The sequence below is a fragment of the Amblyomma maculatum genome, chromosome 8, assembly GCF_055883805.1.
Source record: "Amblyomma maculatum isolate TAMU_Amacu chromosome 8, ASM5588380v1, whole genome shotgun sequence".
NCBI lineage: Eukaryota > Metazoa > Arthropoda > Arachnida > Ixodida > Ixodidae > Amblyomma > Amblyomma maculatum.
Genome location: NC_139351.1, coordinates 127,205,091 through 127,232,224, shown reverse-complemented (window position 1 = coordinate 127,232,224; position 27,134 = coordinate 127,205,091). Strand labels below are relative to the sequence as shown.

The 27,134-nt window shown below is 41.1% G+C and overlaps 3 protein-coding genes across 5 annotated transcripts in view; 2 read left to right on the top strand and 1 right to left on the bottom strand.

Moving 5' to 3' along the window:
* Positions 1-463: 463 nt before the first annotated feature.
* Positions 464-6,339, bottom strand: LOC146182514 (target of EGR1 protein 1-like). 2 transcript variants are annotated; one of them, XM_084577643.1, is made up of 7 exons: positions 6,007-6,339; positions 5,838-5,889; positions 5,654-5,770; positions 5,328-5,475; positions 4,590-4,855; positions 3,636-3,792; positions 464-1,258 (listed from the first exon to the last, which is right to left on the bottom strand). In XM_084577643.1, exons 1-7 carry the CDS (start codon positions 6,059-6,061, stop codon positions 749-751), a joined length of 1,305 nt encoding a protein of 434 aa, XP_084433769.1. In that variant the 5' UTR covers positions 6,062-6,339; the 3' UTR covers positions 464-748. The 2 variants fall into 2 exon arrangements, with proteins under 2 accessions (XP_084433769.1, XP_084433768.1); XM_084577642.1 differs by having other exon boundaries at positions 5,849-5,889; positions 6,007-6,337.
* Positions 6,340-6,564: 225 nt separating this feature from the next.
* Positions 6,565-9,481, top strand: LOC146182513 (sphingomyelin synthase-related protein 1-like). Its single transcript, XM_084577644.1, has one exon. It carries the CDS (start codon positions 6,786-6,788, stop codon positions 8,091-8,093), a length of 1,308 nt encoding a protein of 435 aa, XP_084433770.1. The 5' UTR covers positions 6,565-6,785; the 3' UTR covers positions 8,094-9,481.
* A 1,878-nt stretch (positions 9,482-11,359) lies between these two features.
* Positions 11,360-27,134, top strand: part of LOC146182512 (prolyl 3-hydroxylase 2-like) — a 32,144-nt gene continuing 16,369 nt past the window's right edge. The window contains exons 1-8 of one of the 2 annotated variants that reach the window (XM_084577637.1): positions 11,360-12,170; positions 13,195-13,347; positions 14,186-14,360; positions 15,324-15,458; positions 16,190-16,326; positions 18,444-18,518; positions 20,531-20,695; positions 24,578-24,673. In XM_084577637.1, coding sequence (XP_084433763.1) covers positions 11,745-12,170; positions 13,195-13,347; positions 14,186-14,360; positions 15,324-15,458; positions 16,190-16,326; positions 18,444-18,518; positions 20,531-20,695; positions 24,578-24,673 — 1,362 coding nt within the window. In that variant the 5' untranslated portion in view covers positions 11,360-11,744. The remainder of the gene's footprint in view (positions 12,171-13,194; positions 13,348-14,185; positions 14,361-15,323; positions 15,459-16,189; positions 16,327-18,443; positions 18,519-20,530; positions 20,696-24,577; positions 24,674-27,134) is intronic. The other variant, XM_084577638.1, reaches the window with a different exon arrangement.

Here is a 27,134-nt window from a genome sequence, read left to right as displayed (position 1 = left end):
TGTTTTATGCTTTACCAGAACTAGCGGTAATTCTAAATGTACGGCACACTTACAGGATGTTGTATGCATTTCAATGCATACGATTTGTTTTCTATGAACTATTCAGTGCTAGAGGAGTTGGCACTGATAACGGAACGTGCATCTGTGCTGTGCGATTACAAAATGCGAACATGCATCTGTGCTATATGATTACGAAATGCTACCTGAACAGATGTTCTATACCAACCTATATTTTAAAGCTGTTCTTTGTTGAAACATCACAAACTTGAATGCATCATTTCTGATGAAGGTTAGACACACAGATGTGCCAATAGCTTTCAGTGTGGTAGAATCAGCACACCAGAATTCAATTCTCTGTTATGTAATGGACCTCCTGGGAGAAGGCAAAGCAGTTCGGAAGTTGCATAATGTTTCCTGCATGAAGAAGAAAAAAAAAAAAACTAAGGAAATGCAAAACTAAGTGTTCTGTAAGTAACCACTTTTATTTACAAAAACCACACTGCTCCAATATACAAGCTTCACAACAGTAAAACAAACGCTGGTGACTATTTTAGCAACACAATGTAGCTTCATAAGCTGACAGCTAAAGGGAAAACAAAATGGCAAATGCCAGAACATGTACAGAGAACATTAATCAAATTTTCACAGGCCTTTAATTATAGCCTATAGACTGTCGTTTCAAAATCCCCTCCCCCGTGCTTAAAGCTCTGCACAAATTTCAAACAGAACAAGGCATGTATATCTTCAGCTACTTATCTCCAAAAAGTGCCTTGAACTTTTCGATGTGTTTAGGACTGTGCTTTGCAAAATTTGATGTCCTGATGAGCAAGGGAGCAGGCTTTCCACTAAGACACAGCCTGTTGACTATTTCATCAAGGCCCAACTGCTCGGCATCGAGGTTACCCGAGGGGCGATGTCTGCAGTATGATAGCACGAATGTCGCAAAGGCATACCCTGTCATGAAGGCGTCAAAGCCTGCCCTGTGCAACCCCGTCGTAAATTTGCGCCGTTCTCCATTGGAGACCCTTTCTGAAGAGTCGCCGCTGTTCACCTCTTCATTGTTGCTGCTGTCGTCATCGCCTTCTGCTACTGACAGGTCTCTCATTGAGTGCTCAGAGTCTGATGCGTTTGCACAGTCTCCGTTTGAAGACATTTTAACTCGTTTGCGCCTACGACGTTTGGATGCCTGCGCGTCGAGGATGTCATCGACATTGTGCGATGCACAGCATCTGTCGCCCTTGCCGCACCATCCGTATCTCTGTTGAGTAAAAAGAAAATTAGCATTCATCACTTGCGAAGAAGCAACTGGGTGTGACAATCATGAAAACTGGTCAGCCATATTAGGTAAAAGAATGTGTTAGTTGGATTGGGTTGAATGCTGTGGCCACACACTTAGTGATGGCAGGAACTCTGGTAATGGAGAAGCACGGTGCAAACAATGCTCAGACCTGCCATTAAGCTTGGCACCATCTAGAGCTAGAGAAATTAAGCTACATCTGAAGCTGCTTGCATAGCTGTGTTACAGCTCCTCTACGATCCAATTAACTATAAACAAGACTAAACTATACAGCACTGCTTATTTGTAAACTCCGCAAAGCGCCGAGTCAACCAATTTTATTTTCTTGAAGGCTAAAAGCTCTCGCGTTCTACTGCTGTTCACATCATATTTATTGTTGTGCCTTGAAGCACGCGAAACATTAATTTTAAAGCATTTCACGCAATAAAAGTTCAAGTTCAAGGGGGAATGCAGGTCTTAAACTATTTCTTTTATGGCAGGCTCTTTATGAAAAACACGACACAACTGCGGTTTTTCACATATAGCTAAACGTGTAATGAAATTTTCAATGGTGCAGCTAACATTTGAGTTATAACAACTTTGTATGACAACTGTTCAGCCTCATAATTACAAGCCTTTAGTGTTTATAAATATTTAAAGTGCACCATGCATGTGCACTTTTTTGCATAAGTGAAAATACATTGGGATAAAAAAAAAGTTATGAATAGAAAGTGCAAAATAGGACTGGCTATTTATGCAAGAAGTATGTAACCAATTTATTGCATTACATTAATGCAAATCAAAATATAATCGTACAGCTTTGCTCCTTCCAGATAAGTCCATTTCAACTGCCTAAGACAAACCATAGATACCTGCTCCTTCCTCCTACTGGCTCCCCTTAAGCTTTTTTTTTCGTTCACTAGATTTTGCAATGCAGTCTCTTGTGCACATAGTTCATGCCACCTTCTTTTCCAAATAACGATGCAGCCATACATATTCCACTTTCTGTCAGAGCATGAAAAAGTATGACTGCTAACAAGGCAGGGGTGTACAAAAGCATGTTCATGGCCAGCAAGCGACGAAACATGTTGAGGGTTTCCTCAACCTCCGTACTGTCTACCTTACACTCAAGAATTTTCTGACACCTGTTCTTGTCTTGCCATTCCCTAAATGTCAGCTCACCAGGGGCAACAGTTTAATGCTACCCCATGGTCAATGATGACAGCAGTGTACGACTCAAGTGTAACGTGGGTGTCGTGGTGTCGAGTTTTGCAAGCCCCGCTGAACATCACATCAGTGTTGCCTGGGGTCGGAGGGTGTCAGAGATGTCCAGCATATTCTCTAAGTGGTCATAGAATGTTTCGTAGTGGTCGCCCTAGTGAGACCGATTCATACATAGCTACATGTCGGAGAGAACAGTTGGTCCAGCATGGCTTGGAATGCTCAAGCATTGATTTCAAAAGGTGTAAAATTCATCATGAAGGCACCTTTGGTGATGAGGAGCTCTGCTCACACAATCCACAAAATGAACAAGCTGACAGGAGCCTGCATACTAATCCATAGCCAATGTTCTCTTTCTCTTTTTTGGCGACGGACTTGGCATTGCACTGGCCAAAGTTTGTGCGTGCAAAAAATCTTTTCAACGCATTCATGTCCACAATTATAGATTCCATTCCACTCTTGTTCTTTAAGCTTGTCAAATCTACGCTCTGGAAATCTAACTTGCATTCACTTGACGATTGGGACATTCAACGGTAGGCCTCATAGGTTCATAATTTCAAGCTGAAATCACCGAGTATGATGACAACAATCTAGAACTTGTGAACAAAGCATGGCTCTTCAAGGAACTTGCATGAGCATAGATATTTTGTAGATGGCATACAGTTTAAACCATACCTAGTACGAAAAGCTTTGTTGCAATTGCAACCTCAAGAATTGCATCCCCCTTAATCATCTCGGTGGCCTCACTTAACAAGATTCATGCACCACACTGGAAGGGTGTGCCACAATGATAACTAAATGGCTGCAAAGGGAAACTATAACAGCTTTCTCAAATGTTTATACCCGAATAAAATAAAGTATACACAAAGTAAACTGGATACATAATGTAACGTCTGGGAAATCTATCGGAGAGCTTGTCGATTAACTCGTGCTTTGTACTAACATTTATCTTGTTTTGAGTCATCAATCAGTTTGGCCCTACCCTGCCATCCTGCTCACCACCGACCACAATGATTATTTTCTTTTTCATTGCAACTGTAAATATTTGAAAAGGCTGAAACTTCCACGCAAGCCATATCAGAGAGTTTTCTTTACTTCCGTCGTCGTTTCGAGTAAAGCAAGCTAGTGCTGAACTCACAGCAAAATTCTTGCATATATCTGGAGCAGCCTTAGCTGCCGGCTCCGCCCTCAGGGCGCAGTTTCCATGATCAATGGAGTACTCCTGGTTATACTGGAGGAACTGGACAGCGATGAACTGCCTGCCTTGTGCCTCCTTGCGAGCATTGTCTCGCTGCCTACATTGCAAACACAGGAAGAAAGGGGATAATATAGTATGCACTTGCAACCATCCACAATTAGCTGATTCAGGCTACAAGTGAACATGCAGCAATTTTGGTTTAGATTAACACAAGGTGGCATATGTCAAATATGCAAAAACTGATATAATGTAAGAGATGTTGATTTTCATTTGCAATTAGTTTTCACTGTACAGTTATAGTGGTGTTAGTAGCGAGACTGATGCGATTCCTAACATGGTTCTTACGGCTCTCCTACGATGTAAGTGGCATTGCAGAGGTTGTGAGTTGGGGGAGGGGGGGGGGGCTCTCACTAAGCCTGGTTACCATGACAATGGCACCAGCCACAGCTATGGGAAACGGGCTAATGCTTCTAAGAGTGCAAGTCAAAGAAAAATGAGAAAATTTGCCTGCATCCAGTAAATAATCTATAACTGAATTTCTTCTCTCATACTGTTATGCCATCAACACCTGAACGGTAGTTATGACATGTAAACGGCAATAATATTAGGAGGGTTTCAAACTGGGCTAGTTGGTTGTTCATGTGGCTTTGTGTTTCGCGTCGTTTCCCATTTAGTGTGCAAGTTTTTTCAAAAGCGCAACGATGACTGGAGAAGCGGTAATATTACAGGCTTTTTCATGCCTCGTGTGACCTCAAGTCCAAGCATAAATTACCAAGCATATATGCCAACGTCTTCTTTGCAACACACGACCAAAAGTGCAAGTGATTTCGTTTCATGCGAACAGCATTATGTTACCTCTCGCTCTATAGTTGCAAGTGAAAAATTAAATATTACCTGTTGCGAAACACATACTCCAGGTATGACGCCGGCAGAGAAGCCTTGGTTTCCGCAATGAACTTAGTGTCATACACACGACTGGGAAACAATTCATTCAAGTCGGCCAGGAATGTTTGCAGAGTTGGAGGCAGTGCCAGGTAAAAGCTATGGTACAGAAACACTGTGTCCATGAAGCCATTATGGAAGACAATGGGCTTCCGATGAACCACCAGCAAGGAGAACAGCTTGCGAAGGGAGTGCGCCTTTTCCTCCGACTGGTTTGTCTGCAGTAAGAACAAGTACACATGACCATGTAATGTCATCCCCATCCCCCAAGTAACAGTATGATAAACATTAATCTCGCGTGCATATACAATATACTGTCTGATGCATAAATTCTGCTGGAAAAGCAGACAGACTAGAATGTCTGAAAATAGCAAGTCAAAACACCACCAAAACGCCACTACCTACTAGCCTTGTAAATGTAAAAGGCTAGTAACAATGAAAAAGTGCACTAAAAGTGAAAATACTGTTTAAACTTGCTTGCACACTTAAATTTCATTCTGTCTGCATCTGTATATATTCTATCTGTTACTGATATTGATATTGTATTCGCTTGAGACTAGGTCCCCACAAATATGCTTCGTTCATTTTATTTTTTCTTTACTGACTGGCCAGGTGATCACACTGCCCATTAAAAGCTTTTCTCATTGAACTGTGTTGCACAGTTATGGTGCAAATCAAAAACTGTATTACCCGATCATGTCCACGGCGGTAGGGAACACCGAGAGCGTACTGTCTGTTGAAGTCGAATCCGTGGCTGATAAGAAACTGCAGTGCTGATGGCTCCACGATGTAGTTGTCTTGGCAGAGCACAAGTATGTTGAACGTCTGAACAGTAAACCTAGAGAAGAAAAGTGGTATGAACACCACTTGTGAGCTTCCATTAAACGAGAGGGCAAATTTATTCAAGGGTCATTCAAGTTTGGTCAGGGGGAAGCCTTAGCAGAAATGATGACTGATTTCAGAAATAGAATCTGGCTCATCTACTGCTTCAAACATTTCAGAGCTGTTGGTCTTACATGAGTGGGCCCTTTTCAGCCGATCTAGCGTCTTGACGAAAACACGAAAGTCCCATCGATATGATTGCTCTCGTGTCAGCGACGTGGGTCATGGCCGCGTATCGATCTTCCACAGACCTGTGCGAAGAAAGAATGCACCATGTTCAGACAGCAACGAGATAACAGTTAACGGTGTTCCTTTTACAATGAGCTCACTTGGCATTGATCTCTTTCCTGTTCCCAATGCCGCTGAGTTCCTAGGAAAACATCAGAGCAGTTAGCAGTAGCCTTCGTACCGACATTCAACTGAGTCATCGCGATGACTGAGTGAAGGGTAAAGAAATTTATGACGCAACAGACGCATATCCTCTTACCAGATCTATGGCTACGAAAAGAGACGTCTTCACGGCAAGAACTAAAGAAGGCCATACTTCAGCAATGTTGTCTTTCGTAACGTCCACGACAGGAACGCTCTTCAACTCGCTCATTGTAAATCCCGCGCTAAACACTAGAACCCTTACAAATGGTGATGTCGCCAGATAGGCGTTCGTTCACTGCCTTTAAGAACGAAAGTTTTCATGCTTGGACGACAGTTTCAAGACGAGAAATGTCAGTGTCCTAAACTTTTTAAGAAACGTTTTGAGCGCAATGCACGCGTTTGTCGGTCGTGAAATCTGACAGAACCACGACAGGACCCAGGACCCGATCGGAACTAGAGTTTTAGGGTTTTAGGAGGTAGTCTCGTATCTCGTCTCCGTTCGGTTCCTCGTTTTTGTCAGGCTTTCAAGAGTTCCAAGGCTTTTTGAGAAATGGCACTTTGTCTATTTTATTTACGATGACGCCATCGGCACGATTTGGCCCGAACGCTCTACCGCTCTACTTCCCGGCGACGACCCTGTTTATTTTTGTTGCTACGTATCGCTCTCTCCCTAATGCCCTTCGGCTCACTTCCGCTTCGTACTACCACGTACCGCCGCTTGGAGTTTCCGAGACGCGCGTCGAGCCTGGCGAGCTCTCTGCATCGCAGGCGAAGTAGAGCAAGTCGTGCGATGTGTCGCCGACGTGCAGGAGACGTCGCCACCGCTCCGGCCCAGGATCTGCATTCACCGCCCTAGAATCGACGTCGACAGCGCGCGAGCGACAAGTCGCGGTGATGGCGGACAAGCCAGTGGAGGAGTGGACAGTAGGCGACGTCGGCGAATGGCTGCACGCCGTCGGCTTGGGCAAGTACGAAGCGACTTTCGGCGAGCACCTGATTGACGGACGCGCTCTGCTGACTATCTCGGAGTCAGACCTGCGGAAGCCTCCTCTTGAGATCAGGCTTCTGGGGGACATCAAGAACCTCATGATCTGCATTCGAGAGCTTCAATGGCAGAACGTGGCCGCTGTCAGGCAGTTGCTCGGCCCCGGCGACCTGGTGCCCTCGACGACTGGCGCGCAGGGTATGAGCCGTCGAAATTCGACGCGCAAAAGGCGCGGTTCATCGGACGGCACGGCGCCGTCTCCCGACATTTCTTTCGAGTACGACGACGACTACAACACCGACGACGGCTATTCCGTCGGAACGGCCGCCGCCTCTTCCGCTCCGTGCAAGCAGCGGCGCTTCAAGCCCGAGATTTGGAAGACCGTGGTGGGCATGGTCTATTTTCTCGCCGTAACCTGGATCACCGCCATCGTGATGGTCATTGTGCACGACCGCGTGCCCGATATGCAGACGTACCCGCCGCTTCCCGACATATTCCTCGATAACGTGCCGCACATTCCCTGGGCTTTCGCCATGTGCGAGTTTACGGGCCTGGTCCTGTTCATCGTGTGGGTCAGCATCCTCGTCTGTCATCGGCACCGCTTCATCTTGCTCCGTCGCATGTTCTCGCTCTTCGGCTCCGTGTTCCTCCTGCGCTGCATCACAATGCTCATCACGTCCCTATCGGTGCCCGGAAAACACCTCCAGTGCAAGGCACGCCACACGGGCGACTTCTCGGAGAAGCTGGGCCAGGCCTTCGTCATCTGGCAGGGAGGCGGCATGCTCATACAAGGTGTACGCACCTGCGGCGACTATATGTTCAGTGGCCACACGACGGTGCTGACGCTCCTCAACTTCTTCATCACCGAGTACACGCCGCGCTCCTACTACTTCCTGCACACCACCTCCTGGGTGCTCAACCTGTTCGGCATCTTCTTCATCCTGGCGGCGCACGAACACTACTCCATAGACGTGTTCATCGCCTTTTACATTTCCACTAGGCTGTTTCTGTATTATCACACACTCGCAAACAACAGGGCACTGATGCAGATGGACAGCAAGAGGACGCGAATCTGGTTCCCGCTTTTCTACTTTTTTGAATCCGGAGTCGATGGCATTGTACCCAACGAATATGACACACCTTTCGCCTGGATCAAGTGGTTCAAGCGCAAAGCATCCAACGTTGTTGTTAAGCTTAAATTCACTAAGACCATGTAGCAGCGCAGTGGCAGTGCGGGAGAACTTGAACCATGCTAGAATTGAGCTAACCCTATCACCACTGGTACTTCCTTTTGTAATTTCTCACTACAGATTTAAGGCATTGCCTAGTGTGTTCCGTCAGGTAGGCCTTTGATCTCGTCTACAGCAAGAGATATGTGCGCAAGCAGCGCCATCTGCAGACAAGCCTTGTGTGCAGTTTCCACACAGTAAGTTACCACTGCCTTTGGCACATCTTCATGTGTCACCATGCTTTGCTACAGCCTTCCAAGAATACAAATTCATGCACTGTGAAATGGTTGTTTAGTCACCCACATTCACCGTGAAACGATTTAAAAGCTCTGTCAAACAGCTATATGCAACTTGTGCATTCTCTCTACAGGATCGCCCACTGTGCTACCAAACCATGCTGCAGCAATCTGAGAGAAAATTTTCATGCACTCTTTAATGCTTCTTTTGAATGTGTACAGTGCGACAGATTTGGAACGAAACTTCAACAGCTTTCAGCCAGGCAGCAACGTTTCTATGTCCTGTCGACATGTTGTGACTTTAAATTTGATCGTAGTGCTTTCTTCTGGTTAGATCTAAGCTGGCCTTTCTAAACCTTCAAGGGGTCTACCAGGGAGCACCATTTTGCAGGTACATTCATATGCCCTTCATAACTAAAATATTTCTTCTGCGTGACATATCCAATGCGTCTGCCTGTGCAGCGAGTTTGCCCCATGTTTCCAGTTATTACGTGGCATGCCTGCCAATGGCTCCGGAGTATATACTTCGTGCTTAAATTTACATCAGCCGTATTATTAATTCCTCTTCATTCTGTGACCTGCTCACCTGATGTGACTCATCAGGCTTCCCGGTTGATCAGACGCTCGTGCGTATGTTGGATATTGCTTCAATATTTTGGCACTTTGGAGCAAACTCGATAGATTCTTATCATCAGCGTGCTTGTACTATTTGAAAATGCCTGTGCATCGAGCATTGATACATTATTGGCGTGTTCGCCATTAGTGACGGGCTGGCATCAGTCTCTTTTTAGCCTGGCCAAAGCATAAGAGCATTTACTCATGTCAAGACAAGGTCACCTATACATTCTGTTACGAGTTAAGCACATAAGGAAACTATATTCTCTTATCTTTTTATCGCTGTTCTTGAAGCTTAAAACATACTGACGTGTATGCACATGATTTATCGTTCATGCAGCACTAAGATGGTTTAGCCTAACTGCATACCATATTTGTGTCTAGATTCCACTGTGCTTTCATTGAATTGTCAGTGCAAGAACATTGCGTTTCTTATATTCTATTAAGGCCACCTTCATAACTTCAAATGGTAACTATTTGAGAAGACATGTTTTATGTAACAAAAGTTTTTTTTTTTTTCAAGAATATGACCTCAATTCACTTCTAGCCTTCCTGTGATTAAGGAATCAGCTTGGGAATTTACTTCAACCAAGCGTTTTTGCTGTGTTCAAAAAGTTATGTTGACCGAGCAAATTTACGTGAGCTTTGTCTTCCGTAACATATAATTCAGGCGTGGACGAAACATTTGCTGTCATGTGCCTTTTCTTAACCCAGCACGCTCTAATTTTGCTCCCATTCCATTGCTGCTCGCCACGTGTGCTTTGCTCTCCTTCTGTCCTAGCAAAAGGCATAAGCACTTAAAAGCAGTCTCAGCTATGTTTGCAACATTTGAGTCAAACAGTTCTTCCAGACTGTGGCACTGAATCCTACTGTATGTCATCTTTCTGTATCTATGTCTTCGAGAATGTAGTTGTTGACGGGAATGGTTTGATTTCCATTGCGCAGTGGTATTGCAAGATGGACTCTTCTGCCAAAATCAGAATTGTAAAAGCAGAATTGCTCTCTGTTCCTTTGTGCGCACACCTTGAGCATGATTATGCTCACTGCTATTTTGTTGCGGCAAACACGACACTTAGCCGGTTGAGCCAAATATAAATCACAATGTTCACAGTTATTTCAAGAAGCTTCCATAGCTTGGTGTCTCCTATATTGGGACTAAAATTCTATAGATGCTCGCTTGTTTTTGTGTCGTTTTGCCGCAATGGCCTACCTCGAGAAAGACTCAATATGTATAGTTTATAGACTGTCAAGGAGTGGTACATTATAATGATCACTGTGATATCTGTTGAGGGGATTAATATCATTATATCTTTGTTTTCTTTTTATTCCCTTTGTCTTTTGTGAATTGACTTGAAAAGGTGGCATGTGTACATTTTTTTAAGGTGCTTGTCTCTGAAAGCCCAAAGTAGGAAGTCTCAAGCCACAAATTCCACAAGCCACATGCTCTGAATTCCAAGCTTGTTTGGCCTATGCAACGACTGTCGTTTTGTTTGTTATGTAAAGTCTTGCAACATAACGTGTGTTAAGCTTTATTTATGTAAAAACTGGCAAATAAATTATTCAATAAACTAAGTTTATGCAACAGAGAGACATTTTCTTTGCCAACAAATAAGTTGGATTTGATTTCATTAGGTTAGATTATAGAGAAATTCTATTTTTAAGACTTTATGTTTAAGATCTATTGTGCAACTGATTAAGAGAGGTTATTGTCATCTTAGTTTGGTCTTAATTATTCATAATCCGCGTCGATATTTGAGTGATTCTTGGCAGGAACCTTCTGCGCTTGAGCAGAAATCGACTCGTATGACCGCTGAATGAGAATGTAGAGCTTGCACAATTTAAGATAGCGCAAGATTGTGCATCTATTATATTCAATCCCTGAAGAAAAATAGCAGTTGATCTATAAATGGAGTCGGCTCACATTGGCGGTGACTGCTGCACAACATGGTTTGTGAAGTTTTAAAAGGTCTGAAAGACTGGGAATGCAAGATTCTCGATAACTGAAGAAAAAATGGCAGTTGCTATATTGACAAAGGAAATGCAAGGGGCCATAAATACTAAAATTTATAAAGGCAGGCTGTCACTTCAATAGTGAATGCGACTCTGAGTATGTGTCTTCACGGGAATTGTTATGAAGGCACATGCTTTATATGTTGACATTAAAGGTCTTGCGTTGCGCAGCACTTTGAGGCACAAATGCAGACAACTTGGCAATGCATGTCTCTGAGCTCGGCAAAATAATGCCGCCAAGTGCGCGGCGACAGATATAGGTTCTAGTCGCAGCCGCTTGCTTGGTGAAAAACAAAGGTAATTTAGTTTTTATTTTAACTCTCTCAGACACCTCTCAGCCGCGTTCCCGGAGAAACACATGACCTTGCCCTTGCCGAAAGCTTTTTCTTGGCGAACGTTCAAGGAACGAGTCGGGTTGCCCATGAATCGGGGCGCGGTCGGCAGGGCCACGCAGACGACGTTGCGCAGGATCTTTCCGGGCACGCCGCACCGAAAATCTAATCTCGCGCACAGCATCAAAATCATCCGAGTAGCACCTAGCAGCCGCTCACACGGGCTCCATCTACAGCCGTAGCACTGTGAGAGATTCCTGGGGCGCACGAGTAGCAGACGACGCCCACCTCCCTCTCGCGTAGCAGACGACGCGCATCCCGTCGGACAAGTGTCGCCCCCCTGCTCCGCCCGCTGCCTTCCCGTGCGGGCAAAATTGGTCGATAATCGCGTCTGATTTCGGCCCTACTCAGCCTGATCCGTGCTGCTCCCTCGTCATGCCCACGCCATGCGAGGCGTGATACCGGTGTTGCTTTGTTTCGCCGTCGCAGCTTCCGAAGTTCGCGCAAAGACGGCCGCCGGTGCCGCGAACGGCGATGATGGAATCACCGACTACGAGAGCCTCTACCTTTCGGCCATGGAGTCCTACCTGAACGGACACTGGACGCAATGCGTTTCGCGCATGAAGGGAGCTCTCGCGGCCTACAGGACGCACGTTGATGTTATGGTGGGCTGCCGGACAAAATGCCGAGCGGGCGGTACGACCGGCGGTGAATGCGTGTCGTCGAGTGCCTTCTACATAGCGCAGGCATCTAAAGCACACTGCCTACGTAAGTGCACGGGACCCTGGCATAGGATTTCCATCTCGGAAGAAACGATCCGCGATTTCAGGGAACGTCTGCCTTACAACTATCTTCAGAGGTGCTACTTCGAGGTATGTGTGTAATCGACCTTCATTATTACTTTTAGCGAAAAATTTTACTGCACGGCTCGTACGGTGTTCTCAGCGTTTTTACTTTCAAAATTGGTCCATGCATACACGTGTTTTTTGTGTGAACTGACCCTTCCTTTTTTTTATTTCCTTCCTTTCTGACTTTCGACTTTACTGTAATTACACATGTAAAAAGAACTTTCTGTGATCGTATATACTCATCATTATAATATTTTTTTTTATTTTGTATGTGCATGGTAAGTAACGATGTGACAGGATTAGCTAGCAACATCTAAGATTCCTGTTGAACTGGGCTACAAAACTCATACAGTTTAGTATGACAGGTATTTATGGGTGCACAGTTAAAATCTTAATTGTCACATCAGTTTGCTGGAACTCAGTTTTGGCTATTACAGCCTCTAATGCACAAGTTATGTGAGTATTTGAATGATGGGAAGTTAATCAGTAAATGTAGAAGCTGCTAAAGCACAACGCTTACAACATGAAAAAAAAAAAAAGCTGATCACTGTTTTATTTTTTTTTCCCTTTTATTCTCCACAACCCAGAATAAAAATGACAGCAGCAGTGAATCAAAAGCCTATCACCAAAATCAGCAGCAAAATAAATCTCTCCCTTCCTTTGTTAGACCTTTATCTTCTATACTAGGCTATTTGGTGCATTTGCTGGACTAAAAACTTCACACAGACTACCGAACAGAGTGAAAGAGCACAGTACTATTGACAGCTGGATCTCTTCTTAATTTCGAGTAGCAACTGCTTTTTAATAATCAACAAAATGGACAGGATGTATAGTGCTTTGTGTTAATCTGGCAACTTCATTCTGTTGTCTTTTGTGTTTCATGCACTTACTTTGTACTTGAATGGCTGGCTCTATAAAAATTAATCAATTTTAGTCAGACATATAAAACAGTTTAGTCAGACATATAAAATCAAGAAAAGTTGTTACAGAGAAATCACGAGCATGGAGTCTCTTTTCAGTAAAGTTTTTATCTTCGTCTTTTCTCCAGCTTGGTGATACGAAAGCGGCCGCGACTGCAGCCTACACTTTCCTGGAGAGTAACCCGGGTCACAGCCTTGTGGTTTTCCATCTCAGCCAGTACCTGGAAGAGTCTGGCCTTAGCAATAAGGATGTCGCCTCTCTCGAAAATAATGAGTATCAGGTAGGCAGATTTCTCTACCTCGGTGTGCATGCTTGGGGAAAAGTCTTCGGGGTTTGCCATTGAGGAATGTAGCCGGGCATTCGCAGCTCCCCGTTGATAATCCGGAGACGCAGAAGATTGAAAGGGTAAGAGTTCTCATCTTCCAGAAATCGGCAGCTTCAGGGACGCTTTGAGTATACATTTGCAGCTGTGCTGAACAGTTGTGTGTGCATCCTTAGGAAGTGCAGTTTACTCTTTTTTTTTTTTTAATTCTTGTGTGCCCAGCAGAGAAAAAAAATCTATACTTGGCTAATTATAGTGTTTCTGTTGACATCCTAATACTTTTTACTACTTTTACCATTAACAGAATCTGTTGATCTACACATATTACTATCTGGTATGCATGTGTTTGCTGGTGCTTTTTATTATCTTGTATTGGTTGTCGCTGTGATCAAGAACGGGGCATATCTGTCAACATTCGGGGCACCGATGCAGGTACCGTGCTGAATTGCTTCGTACAATAGCCAAAGAAATGCACTATTGCATACTCAGAACGGAAAAGAGCATCTTTTACGTTGGGAACTAAACTGTACAATAGAAAGCAAGGAACAGCATTTCACTCTCTCCCTCTGTGCTTTGTTCCTTCCCCTCCTCTTTGTGGGTAGTAACAGGTGAGAGATGTGTCACTGTAGCTCACCTCCCCCTGCTCTCTGACACAATAATGACAATTCTTTGAATCGACTGAAGGAGCAGGAGAGTCATCCAGATGTGGCAGCTGGCCTTTTAAATATGACAGCTGGAAAGATTCTTATGCTTCAATTTCTGTTTTGTTGCTTCTCTTCATTCCCATTCCCTCTAGAACTTGTTTAGCAATGCCGCAAAGTTGTACGCAGAGAAGAAATATGCTGAGTCATCAGCCGTGATGGAGCGCGCCATCTCCAGCTACCTGAAAGCTGAAGAGGATTGTCGCATACTGTGTGATGATTTTCTGCCCACTACTTTTGTGACAAGGGAGTTCTCGGAAGTTGCTGCAGGTAACTATATGTCAGCCGAGCATGCAAATTCAGTTGATTATGCCGTGCCAGAAAAATGAGAAAAGACTTTTGCTTGATTAGATCAGATAGTGTGCCCCTTTATCTTGTAAGTTGATGTGCGAGAATGCGAAAGGAATGGTCTATGAGAAGACATAAATTTTACATTGACAGCTTTTGTTTAACTATCCAATTTAGCTCACAAACCAGTGCTGCTGTACAGGGTAGTAAAGAACTATTAAAGACAGTGTCCCATATGTTATAGGCATAGCAACCGTGGCAGTCAGCAATGGTTACTGCTTTCTTTACTTTTTTTCTGTGCCTTTACTATTTATTAAACATGCACTTGTGTCAGTTTTTTTCTTTTATTATTATTATTTTGTGATACAAAGGTATTCTTGTATCATAACCCTCTTAGCTGATAGCAAAAGATGCATGCAAAAAAGCAACAACTTCCTGTTGTGTTTTTTGGTGAGAGAGTCTACTTAGATGCACTCTGTTTTTTGTTTTTCTGCAACTACATCTATTGTATATGCCACATCACCTTGTACTTGATGATGCATAAAGTAGCATCTAACTTTGGCCTTTATTTCACGTGCCAATAAATCGTGACAGAGAACACTACAGCTACCCATGTCAACAGCAGGTGACGTGAACTCAAAACTATTGTTGCTTTGTAAAGGCTCGCCAAGCAAGTTATGAAGTCGCAGTCTGAGCAAATCAGATGTAAATGTTATTGTGAGTGCATGAATCATCATTTGTTTATCTGAAGTCTGTCACTCATATCATACATATATACTACATCGTGAAAGCAGACTGGTGACGAGCCATGTTTATTGTATGATGTCGGATGGCTTCTACACCTTTCAATCAAGACCTTTGTTTGCTTGATACACGTCGGACTTCATCGGCAAACAAAGACTGTTACATTGATTGTGTTTTTTTTTTTCTGTTTCTTCTTGACAGGTCATCACCTGGCGACACTGAAGTGCAGACAACAATGCCCCGATCAGCTTTCTTATCTGAATGGAAGGCGTCGGCCAAACTTCTTTGCTGGGTTTTACCACTATCTTCAGTTCTCGTACTATCAGTGTAAATGTTGTATGTCTGCTTGCAGTTTGCGCTCCCTTTCACGTTAGCTGTGCAGTAACATAATTAAACTATTGATAGTATAGAAGAGACACTGAAACAGTCTTCAAATGTTGTTAGCTGGATCCTAATTTCAACTATTTTTTGTGTCAGAAACATATTCTGCTTTATGAGGCCATATGAAGTTTTCTGGGACTGGGCTTCTTTAAACAAAGGCAAGTGATATGGAGTTAATGGCAAATTCTTGTGTTCGGTTTTAGTCCTGGAATTGCTAAGTCATAGTTGGCTTCTGTTGAAATTAATGAGCAGTACCTCCTGAATTTTGGACCGCCAATCATATTTTATTATTTTGCAGCTACTGTCATACCCCAAGTCAAAACGGCTGGCTGAAATCACATGGATTTACTTATGGTTATTCTAGCTGCTGTTTCTTTTCTTTTGTTGTTGTTGTTGAATTGAATTTCTTTCAGTTTGTTTATAATTTTAATGCAGGTGATGGCATTTCAGTAGCTGGAAGAGTTTCAGGTTATAAATATTTGTACAGTGAATGAAAAACCATTCTGTACTAATCGTTGCTTAGTGCTAATTTCTTGTCTCCCTCACCTCCGCTTCAGAGCCAGGTAAAGGTAAGATTGGGAAATGGCTGCTCTGGTAATGTTTCTACTAACTACTAATGCCAGCTACAATGTGCTGGTGGATAGTATTGGCCATAACCAGTAATCTGATGCTGTTGGGCATTGCAGTAGATGAGCTGCAGAAGGCCTGTGAGGCGACACAGTCTTACTTGCTACTGGTGCCTGACGATGCGGACATGTGGTACAACCAGGCATTCTACGCTCGTCTTCCCAGCACTCAGGACTCCTGGTTCAAGGCGAGAAGCGTAAGGCAGCAAGATTTAACAGCACTAGTTTAAAATACAGCATGAAGCTCTCTGAAACATTTATTCCTTATCACGTGGTTATTAACAGTATGTTTCAGATGGGAAATATTTTCTAAGCCTGAAATGCGAGTATGATTAATACAACAGTCATTAAATGAAAGCATTACCTTTTGTTAGCCCACCATCATCAAGTAGTTTTATTGAAAGTAATTAAAATAATAAAAAAATTATGCCAGTTGCAGCATCTGTCGCCACGCTAGCACTCACCTGAGCTGCTGTAGCAGAAACAAAGACGGTGAGTAAACAGTAAGAGAAAATCTGAGAAACCAGGGTAGGGTTATGGTAAATAATAATAATAATAATAATAATAATAATAATAATAATAATAATAATAATAATAATAATAATAATAATAATAATAATAATAATAATAATAAAATCAAGTATAAGAGCACGATGCTTGCCTGTGATTGCCTTAGCACTGCACAGCTCGTCACTACGGGCAAGCATCCACTGTTCGCATTGCTAACTGAAGGAAGCATTTCATATATTTGTGCTGTAATGCGAGGCAGGCAGATTACAAGGACAGTAGCAATGAGTAAAAAAAGAAAGCAAGTAGGTGCAAGGGCACCTGAGATAAGCATTAACAAGCTGTACTTGAAAACACAACTGAGATAAATGAACATGCAAGCAGGCAGAACCTTTTAGATAAAGGCTGATAGATAGAAGTGGAGCCTTTATCGACCCCCTTCTTGTTTTGAATTTTTTGTTGTGGTACTTACCTTCTATCCTATAGCTTCAGCTACGCTTGCGTGACTTCCACTGCATCGCTAAAAATAGACCAGCAGCCACTATCCTTGTAGGAGAGGACAGTTAAACATGTTTGCACTGTGTTGGCACAAGCCGAATATAGATATGGAAAAAAGTACAAACAACCATCACAGTTCCCGAAACTCTTTTTCATGTTGTCCATCTTTTCTAAGACAATAATGGACTACTACCTGATGGCACACTCATGGGCAGCCATCAATTTTGTTAATTTCGCAACCTACATTATCTGCACATCACACAGGTGATCATAACATCTGAAGAAATCATTTCAACTTTAGGCATTCTGAATGCTACGGTTACTAAGTGGCTTTTACTATGACATATCTGGCTTGTCGTATTAGGCCTATGTCCTTTTACCTTCAAATGATATCACTTCCTAATATCTACTATTAAAGACATTGTGAAGTTGGTTAAAGCTGATAAACACCAGCATATGGGGCCTGTAACTACTTATGGAACTCTATTTCTAGTCAAGTACTTTCTGCACAGTCGCTGTAGCATGTAGAAGCATCACTGTGCGGTTCTTTTACAAGAAAAAATACACTTAAACTGGCTATATAAGATTTAATGTACTGTAATCAATCTTGCAGAGGTCCTTGATAGGATTTCTTCCATAGATCATGGTAAAAGAAAATAGTGCAAGAGATGGGACAAGGAAGTAGACTCAACACGTAGACACTTGTCCCGTCTCTTGCACTATTTTCTTCTACCATAATCAGTCACCAACTCTGCCCAGCAACACACTTTGATGCTGTTCCATAGACTTGATTCACTGTTGTTTTTTAACTAGCAACAGTGACTAACTAAAATAAAGCTAGTTTTTCAAAACTCTCCCAAACATTGCTTGAAATGTTTGAAGTGCTTCCCTCATACAATAACAGCAGGGGGTGGGGGCGGCTTCCTTGACACTTCGGTGTATATCTGAAAAACGTATAAACAGTGCTAGGTGGAAAAAATTGTTTACTTCCTTCCTTCAATTGATAAGCATAAATTGCCGGTATTGTCTTACTTTACTTTTTTTCTAGTAATTGCTGATCTTAACATTTGTATCGAAATGCGCTGTCAGATATAGGCTCTTTTAAAAAGCAAAATATAAACATGCACCGAGCTAACATAAAGCACATTAACAAATTTTTCATGATAGTCATAAAATTAAAAAGCCATTCGTAATGCAAGTAGCTTTATCACACTGTGCTGGTAAGAAATTTGAGTTGCATGGTAAGAATGATAAATAATGTTTTATTTTTCTCATTTATATGTTATGCTCGCCGGCTCTTTATTTTCAGGAGGTGGAGGAATACGTCAGACGCTTAGAGAGTGAGCGGGAAACAATATCAGCCCTAGAAATGCAACTGAACATGGTAGGTGCATTTTTTTTTCTTGAGCTATGACTTAAAATTTTTAAGGTTTATCATGCGTATACTTGTGCGGGCCTTGAAGGCTTTGCATCAGTTTTTTGCATTCTCTTCCCTTTGCACCGCTGTTTGTTTTTAGCTGGTTGCACCAGGAATCTGCGGTGTGCTGCCAAATTTTTTATCCAAGCAGTGCTGAGTATTGAGTACTTATTTATTTCCTGAACCAGTACAGGCTCGTCTTATGGACGCCTTGAATTTCCAGTTCATCTCACTGTTATTTCAGGATCGATGTCACCATTGCATGGCAGTGATGCTAGAGAGATAAGGGAGCGAACTCAGTCGAACTAAGTTTTATCTACATAGGTAATGATTTGTGAGCTCAAGCATTGCTTCTGCAAAGCTCTTAATCTCAGTTTGCGGAACTGTGTTCACAGCTGATAGCAAAGGTGCCTGTATATGGGATTTAATGTCCTGAAGTTGCAAGTGAACTCTGAAAGCTGAAGGGTTCTGGATTAATTTTGACCACCTGGAATTCTCACACTGGCATCGCAAAGTACACAAACACTTTAGCATCTTGCCTTTATCAAAAAGCAACTGCCGCAGAAAGGGATTGGATCACACGACCTTGGGCTTAGCTAATGCCGTGGCCACTAACGCACCGGGGCAGGTACTTGCAAAATATTTATATACACAAGTATCAGTTAAGTGTGGAATAGGATAAACAAGAATTGTTGCCTTGGTGAAGGGCCTTGGTACAATGAGTCATGCTCATTAGGAAATGTCACACATTTTTGGTGCAGTTTACAGGTCTTGGGCATTCTGTTGAAACCTGTCAATAACTGCTGTCACTTTTACATTGGCAGCATGCCTTTCATTGCCTTCTTGTTTATGTTAGTTTATTATCCACTCACATTCGTAACAAGCTGAAAACAGTTTACTGTTTGCATTGTCATTTGTCACCAGCAGTAAGTGACAAGAACGTTATCTCTCCAAATTCACAGTTACTTCAAACGCGTCACATTGATTATTATGAAGCCTTTTCATTTCTTTCGTTGAGAAGAATACTGAAATTGGTTTTTCCCTCAAAGGGAATTTCGGTGGTCATTAAAAAAAAACAGCTTCTATGGATCAGAAAAGCTTTTACCAAAATAATTATGAGCCTCCGAAGAAGACGCAGGCAATTACAAATAGATGGTCATATGCCCACTCTTGGGCTTTGGGCTGACGTGATTTAATTTGCTTGCAGTATCACTGCTGGTTAGGCATGGTTTGCCATTGGATATTGCTTGCTAGTATGGCTCTTTTGGCATGTCCACTAGATTGGCAACAAGGCCTTTCCATTCAACTTTAAATTAATTGACATATTAATAAAGCACTAAAGCACTTTTCATTGATGTTGCTGTTTGCTTTTCCTTTTGCCAGTTTCTTTTCATCGTTGCTAGTGTTATCCAGTATTCAAGTAGAGATGTGTTATTGAGGTTGAGGTGTAAGTGTTCTTTCAGGGTTTCTTTCATTATTTTACTCTCACTAGTAATTATCACTGCAGTAAACAAAATGCAAAAAGGTCTCACAAACAGGAAAAATCATGGGCGTGATGCTGAAATGATGTGCTATTCCATCTTCATGCTGCGTTACATATTGTCTGTTAATTGCAAGACATCCACAGCTTAACTAGTCGAGATTGTACATATCTATGCATAGATTTACTTCCTCATTTTTCTTTGCCTCTTGGTTTTTCCCATTATTCTTTTCCTAACGATAAGGCCGTTGATTAGGGACGCATTACATGTACAAATGTTTGCTGGTTTCGAATAATACTTTAAATCAACACTGTTCTTCGAGTCAGCTGACAGCATGAAATAAATTGAGCTTTTCAGGGGATAAAGAATATTATTATTCGCATGTAATGCAGCCCAAGTTTGTGTGCGGAACTGTTGATTGCCAGCTTGAAAGTTTGTACCAAGAGACGTACATGTGTTTGCGTACAGCGAGCTCAAGTATTGCGTCTTTTAATGCAGACAATGGCATCTCCCAAAGTGAGCGGAGGCAAGAAAGAAAGTTCTTCTTTCAATCCAAGCACCGTCAGAGTTGTTCAAGATGAAACGGCCCTCAACGGAACTCGTTTTGTTGCGGAAGGCTTTCTAAGCGAGGACGAGTGTTCATCCCTGTTGTCACTGATAAGAGTAAGTTCGGCCCTTTGTAAATATAAGGCTTCTTTACAAGTACAGTAGAAAGGAGTGCTAGTAAATAAAATTAGTAATGTCTTTTTTTTTTTGAAAAATTGTTGTTGTTGTTATTATTATTATTGTTATGGTTATTGTTATTATTATTATTATTATTATTATTATTATTATTATTATTATTATTATTATTATTATTATTATTATTATTATTATTATCCTCATTATTATTATCGTCCTAGTCAGTTCTGGCGTTACGTTCGCAAGCGTTCCATTAAATCAGATTTAAGTATCAGCTTAGTTGACTCTCATGGTTCGGAAATTCGGGATGTTGCCGACAGTTTTGCACAACATTTTTCCTCCGTTTACAAACATCCACATTGTGATTCCGTTTGCCTCCCATCTGGTGCACTATCTAATTCCATTCTCTTTGACGAGGAGTTGATAACTGAGAGTCTTAAGCGTCTGAGACCATCTTTGTCTCCTGGACCTGATGGCATTCCAGCTGCCATAATAAAAGCCTTCAGTTATATCTTCGTACCAGTACTGACTGCCATATTTAATAACTGTTTAAAAAATGCTGCCTTTCCTCGCGTGTGGAAAATGGCACGCGTGTTTCCTGTCTTCAAGTCTGGAAACAAATCTGATGTTTCCAATTATCGTCCGATTTCTCTTCTATGTGCAACCTCTAAGCTTTTCGAATTAGCTTTGCACAGCGTACTTTCCTTCCATCTCAAACATATCATAGTACCGAATCAACATGGCTTCATGTCGGGTCGCTCTACTTCTACCAACCTAGTCACGTTTATGACGTATGCCTCTGCAGCAGTCCTTCAGAGGGGTCAGGTTGACACTGTGTACTGTGATATGAGCAAAGCTTTCGACGTTGTTACTCACTCACTACTTCTTGAAAAACTTCTACTCTCTGGCGTTGAAGTCTCTCTCGTAGCCCTCCTACGCAACTATCTCCTTGATCGCTTCTGCTTTGTCAGTGTCAATGGACAGACTTCTTTCGTTTACCCTGCAACGAGTGGAGTTCCTCAAGGTTCAGTACTAGGCCCGCTTCTCTTCTTTGTTTTTATTAATGATGTTTCCTCGGCGATAAAGAACTCCTCGTTTCTTCTTTATGCTGATGATATAAAAATATTCAAGGTAATACATTCTTTTCAAGATTGCGTGTTGTTGCAATCGGACATATCTGCTTTTTCTGATTGGTGTGCGATGAATCGACTTACCCTCAATTCTTCCAAAACTAGGGTTGTGTCCTTTACTCGTAAAACACATAGCTTTCTCTACCATTATTCTGTCAATTCTGTGCTGTTGGATAGGGTTGATGAAATTAATAACCTTGGTGTACTTTTTGACCGCACCCTCAGCTTCTCCTCTCACACTAAACGCATTGCTCAGCGGGCTATGCGCACACTCGGATTCGTTTGCAGACTTTCGAGAGAGTTCCATACTCCACTTCCGTTCCTAAAACTGTACCTGTCCATATGCCTCCCGGTCTTGGAGTATGCGTCGGTTGTTTGGAATGGCACTTGCAAATCGAACGTGGACAAGGTTGACAGAGTACAAAAAAAATTTTTACGGATATTTCATTATCGCTTTCCTTTCGCAACTTCCCCCTCTCGCTCCACCAGGAGCGCCCAACTGAATCTTCCTTCCCTTCACTGCCGTCGTATCAGACTTGATATCATATTTCTGTACAAACTCCTTCATGGCCACATTATGTGCCCTCAGCTCTTAGAGTACATCCTACTGCGCGTTCCGCGAAAGAGCATGAGGGAATTCAGACCATTTCAGGTTTCTCCTCTTCATTCCCACTCCCCTCTGGACAGGATGCAGTGGTTATTTAACTCTTTTTGTCCTCACCTTGACATCTTCCAAAACTCGCTCTGTTCATTTACATTGGATGTTCGTAGCGTTGTATTCTAAATAGTACTTTATCACATATAACTCCCACTTTCTAGCCTTAAATTGTATTTACTTCACTTTTTGCTTTTTCTCCTGTTCAATGCTGTCTGTATCTTGAACTACTTTTTATCCGTTGCTTACTTATATTTCAACTTTAAACTTTATATTCGAATCTTACTGTCCCTTGTTCAATTTCACTTCTTTATTGTATTATTCTGTATTTCTAGCCTGTGTTTTAAGTACCATGCACTTGTTGCGCCTGGAATGGTTGTTTATTTTATGTATATTTCTATATTACTATAATCAATGTCAGTTATCTGTTGTTGTTTTTTTTTTTTTTTTCTCTTCTACCTACCGTTCTTTTTTTTTCTTTATTTCCTGGTGTGCTCAAAAATTATCTCACTGTGTATATAAGTGATGCTACTCATTGTTTGCTTACTTTCCGTGATACTTTTCGTCTCAGTTTCATTTCATGTATTATTTATTTTTTTTTTTGTGTGTTCTCTCTGTATGTGTAAACATGTTTGTGCTTTTTCATTTTTTTTTTGTGCTGCAGCACAAAGACCACATGGTTGTTCCTGCGCACATTAAATAAAGATTGATTGATTGATTATTATTATTATTATTATTATTATTATTATTATTATTATTATTATTATTATTATTATTATTATTATTATTATTATTATTATTATTATTATTATTATTATTATTATTATTATTATTATTATTATTATTATTATTATTATTATTATTATTATTATTATTATTATTATTATTATTATTATTATTATTATTATTATTATTATTATTATTATTATTATTATTATTATTATTATTATTATTATTATTATTATTATTATTATTATTATTATTATTATTATTATTATTATTATTATTATTATTATTATTATTATTATTATTATTATTATTATTATTATTATTATTATTATTATTATTATTATTATTATTATTATTATTATTATTATTATTATTATTATTATTATTATTATTATTATTATTATTATTATTATTATTATTATTATTATTATTATTATTATTATTATTATTATTATTATTATTATTATTATTATTATTATTATTATTATTATTATTATTATTATTATTATTATTATTATTATTATTATTATTATTATTATTATTATTATTATTATTATTATTATTATTATTATTATTATTATTATTATTATTATTATTATTATTATTATTATTATTATTATTATTATTCAGCTCGAAACAGTAGCCATCGAGATAGCCATATACACAGCCCAAATAGTTTTCAGCTTTTCGGGTTTCATCTTGTAAATGTGTTTCTCCAAATACTCTACTGTCAAGTGTGGATAGAGAAAAATATATAGATTTTCTATCAAACCCAATTTTCTAGTCTACAGAAAAGAATAATTAAGTTTTTCTTATGATTCTCATGGTTCATGGTTCATATAGCTGAAATGAAGCCCAAGTTATTTTCAACAGCAAAACTGATGAGTTATGCCATCACTTTTTGAATTTTCATAGGTCTGTTAGAAATTTTCTCAACTTATCAAATGACCAGTAGTTACATCTAGTCATGCCCCATTTTTCTTTTGGCCACCATAGGGTCATGGTCATTTTTAAATCTCGTTGTATAATTTATTAGGGTCATTTTGTGTTCATGTTAAGTGTCCATCACGCCATCTTGAACTAATTGTGTCATGCAGCTATAGTAACTATTCAAAAAATAGGTACTAATATATTTTCACTTGATAATATACAGTTATAGTGTTATAGTATTGAAAGCTTCTGGTGTACGTACTGTAGTACAAAACTATTTGAGAGAGAGAGTTAGTGTTTAATAGGTGAATTGTAGGCATTTATGTTATGTTCACTTTAGCAGCTTGAGAGTCACAGACTGGCTGTTAAGTGTCAACATTACCCAACTTAATCTAACCTAACCTTGTCACTTTTCCCCAGGTTGCTGCTCTCACTGGAGATGGGTATGATGGAAAGCAGTCTCCTCACAGCAAGTTTGAGACATTTGAAGGAATCACTGCCGGCCGGATTGCTCTCGTGAGTTTTCAAATAAGTAGTACTAACAGAACGCTCAAAAGGACTGTTGTCACATCAGCAGGCTGTTGATATGGCTTTCTGGTCCAAGATGTCAGTAATGCTTGCCGTGATGCTACATTTTTGGGGGGATGCTGCTTTTTGCTACCTTCTTCTGAAACCACTGTGAAGTTTTCTTGAATCTCTCCAATTTGTGTCGCGTGGTCATGCTGGACACATTTCAAGACCTGCATTTCTCTACTTACCTGGACATCTTTTTCAGTGAACACTAAATGAACAGTGTGGCGGCTTTAGTTTTCTATATGCTTGTAACTGTAGAACTCCCCAGGCTTTTAGCCCTCTTCAGGAGTAACAAGCAGTTGTACCAAACTCCATCCCTTAAGATCACTCACTCCGAGGTCATCTGTAATAAATTACCATCATCATATTATTTTAATTTGCGACACATTTTGATGGACTGCATTCTCACAATGCTTATACCTTTGTTTGCCTGGCTGGAATTTCTCCCGGAACGGTCAGTATTATTAGTGTGTCACATTAAAATGAAAAACATTTGTGCATTCGCTGGTTGGCCAGTGAGAATGTAGTTCAAGAGATCTGTGGACATGTATAGAGCCGGCACTGCCTAGAATGAGTTTTGTGTGGGCACATCGTCCACAGTAACAGTCTTCATCAAAAGTAAAACTTCCCAGGTGTTCTGCTGTTCAAACCGTCAAGTCAAGCATTCAATACAGGTGACATCCATACAAGTTCCAGTGCACAGGGGGCTGAGGCTGAGAGTTTCTCTCATTTTCAAGATTGCTTTAATTGCTGGCATTGCATAAGGAATTATGCAGCGTGGCCCATAGCAAACTATTCGATCTCTAGCTTTAAGTGCGTGCTGTCATGGATGTGATGCAATATGAGTGACATTTTTTTTTTTTTTACAGTCTCAGTTTTGTAATTCGTTTGAAGTTGTTTGCTTACTGGTTACTTTGCCTGTGTTATGTCTATTTGTCACCTCCTTATTCTTTTTATTCCAACTCTTTTATTCCAAAAGTGAAAGAGAGCACTCTTTCTCTTTTATTATTTCCTTCTCCATTGTCACTGCGTGTAGCGATCAGTTTATCATTCACTTTCACGTAACAACACTTACTTCTGGAATTTATTTAGGTCATTTTTTATCTCCAGCTTCGAAGGTTAGAGCAGCTTTGCACGAATTGACTTTGTTAGTTTGGTCGTTTCATATACCGCAAATTCTCAGTGATACAGTCACAGTGGATAGGAATTCACGAAATTCCTTGTCCAATATGCGTTGTGTACAGTGTAAAATCTTGCACGTTCAGAGCACTCTCCTGTGCATCTGCGAATTATACGGCTCTAACCGCACCCACGACGAACTCTTCTCTCATTTCGCCATTGTTAGCCATGCAGTAGCGGTACTCACTTCAAGCGCTGAGTAGTGGCGCGCAGCCCGCACACAGTGCGGGCTGGTCACACAGTGTACACATGGCAAGCACTGAACAAAACCATGCGGCCGTGAATATAGATCTCTCCAGCTGTAAATATCCCCATCAGGTATCTAATAAATCTGCTGAAAATTTCCGTAAATTGTGATCAGTAGGTCACGCAGAAGTCAAGTGTAGAAAATTGCGCAAAAAAAAGCTTTATATTTGAGCATATTTTATTTGCATACACATATGTAGATATTGCAGCTCAAAGCTGCTACTTGAACATGAACACTGCAACATTTTCCTTACTTTTAAGGCGAAAGCCTTTAATAGAGAGATTTAGCTTGCCGGCAACGTGCTGGCGTGGACATATACCAGTTTGCCGGACCCCTCCCGTGCACGCGCATTGGCAGGGGTGAGTGCAATCATGGCCACTGCTCCTGCATGGGAGGGGTACGGTAAACCAGTATACGTCTACGTCAGTACGTCTCCGGCAAGCTAAATATCTCTAATGGCTCATATTCGCAGCCATGACCCTGTCCGTCTGGCCACAAGAAGTGTCACATTTCTTCGCGAGATTCCGTGGGATACCGTGAGATTGTGATGTCATCCCCTCGTGACGTCATCGGCCAGTATACCGTGAAGAAGATAGTTAAAAATAAATAAATCCTGGCTCCACCGGCAATCGAACCTTCATCCCTTGGATCCCAGCAGAGCGTTTTAACCAGCTGCGCCATGCCCAGGATATGCCCAGGATCGTAAAATGCACATCCTAATTCTCCTTGTCTACAGTGATGATGATAGCAGCGATGAGATGACGCTGCAATTAGTGGCTATGACAATGATGGGATTAGCAATGATAATGACGGTGCATTTAGTTGATAATGATATTAAGAGCAAATGTAATGCACACCGTATGCACCAGACTTTCGCATTTCTGCAGTGTTGACTCCACAGTGCTCTCGGAATTTTTTCTAACTGATCGTTAGGCACCAATACATTTTTAGCTGTGAGACTGCAGAAGCTTCAGAAAA

Excerpts from the sequence above, each read along its gene's own strand:
- LOC146182514 (XM_084577642.1), bottom strand. The coding sequence starts at position 6,120 with ATGAGCGAGTTGAAGAGCGTTCCTGTCGTGGACGTTACGAAAGACAAC. Across the intron at positions 5,771-5,848 it reads AGGAAAGAGATCAATGCCAA|GTCTGTGGAAGATCGATACG; the intron begins GTGAGCTCATTG and ends TTCTTCGCACAG. Across the intron at positions 1,259-3,635 it reads ATATATGCAAGAATTTTGCT|AGATACGGATGGTGCGGCAA; the intron begins GTGAGTTCAGCA and ends TTTACTCAACAG.
- LOC146182513 (XM_084577644.1), top strand. The coding sequence starts at position 6,786 with ATGGCGGACAAGCCAGTGGAGGAGTGGACAGTAGGCGACGTCGGCGAA.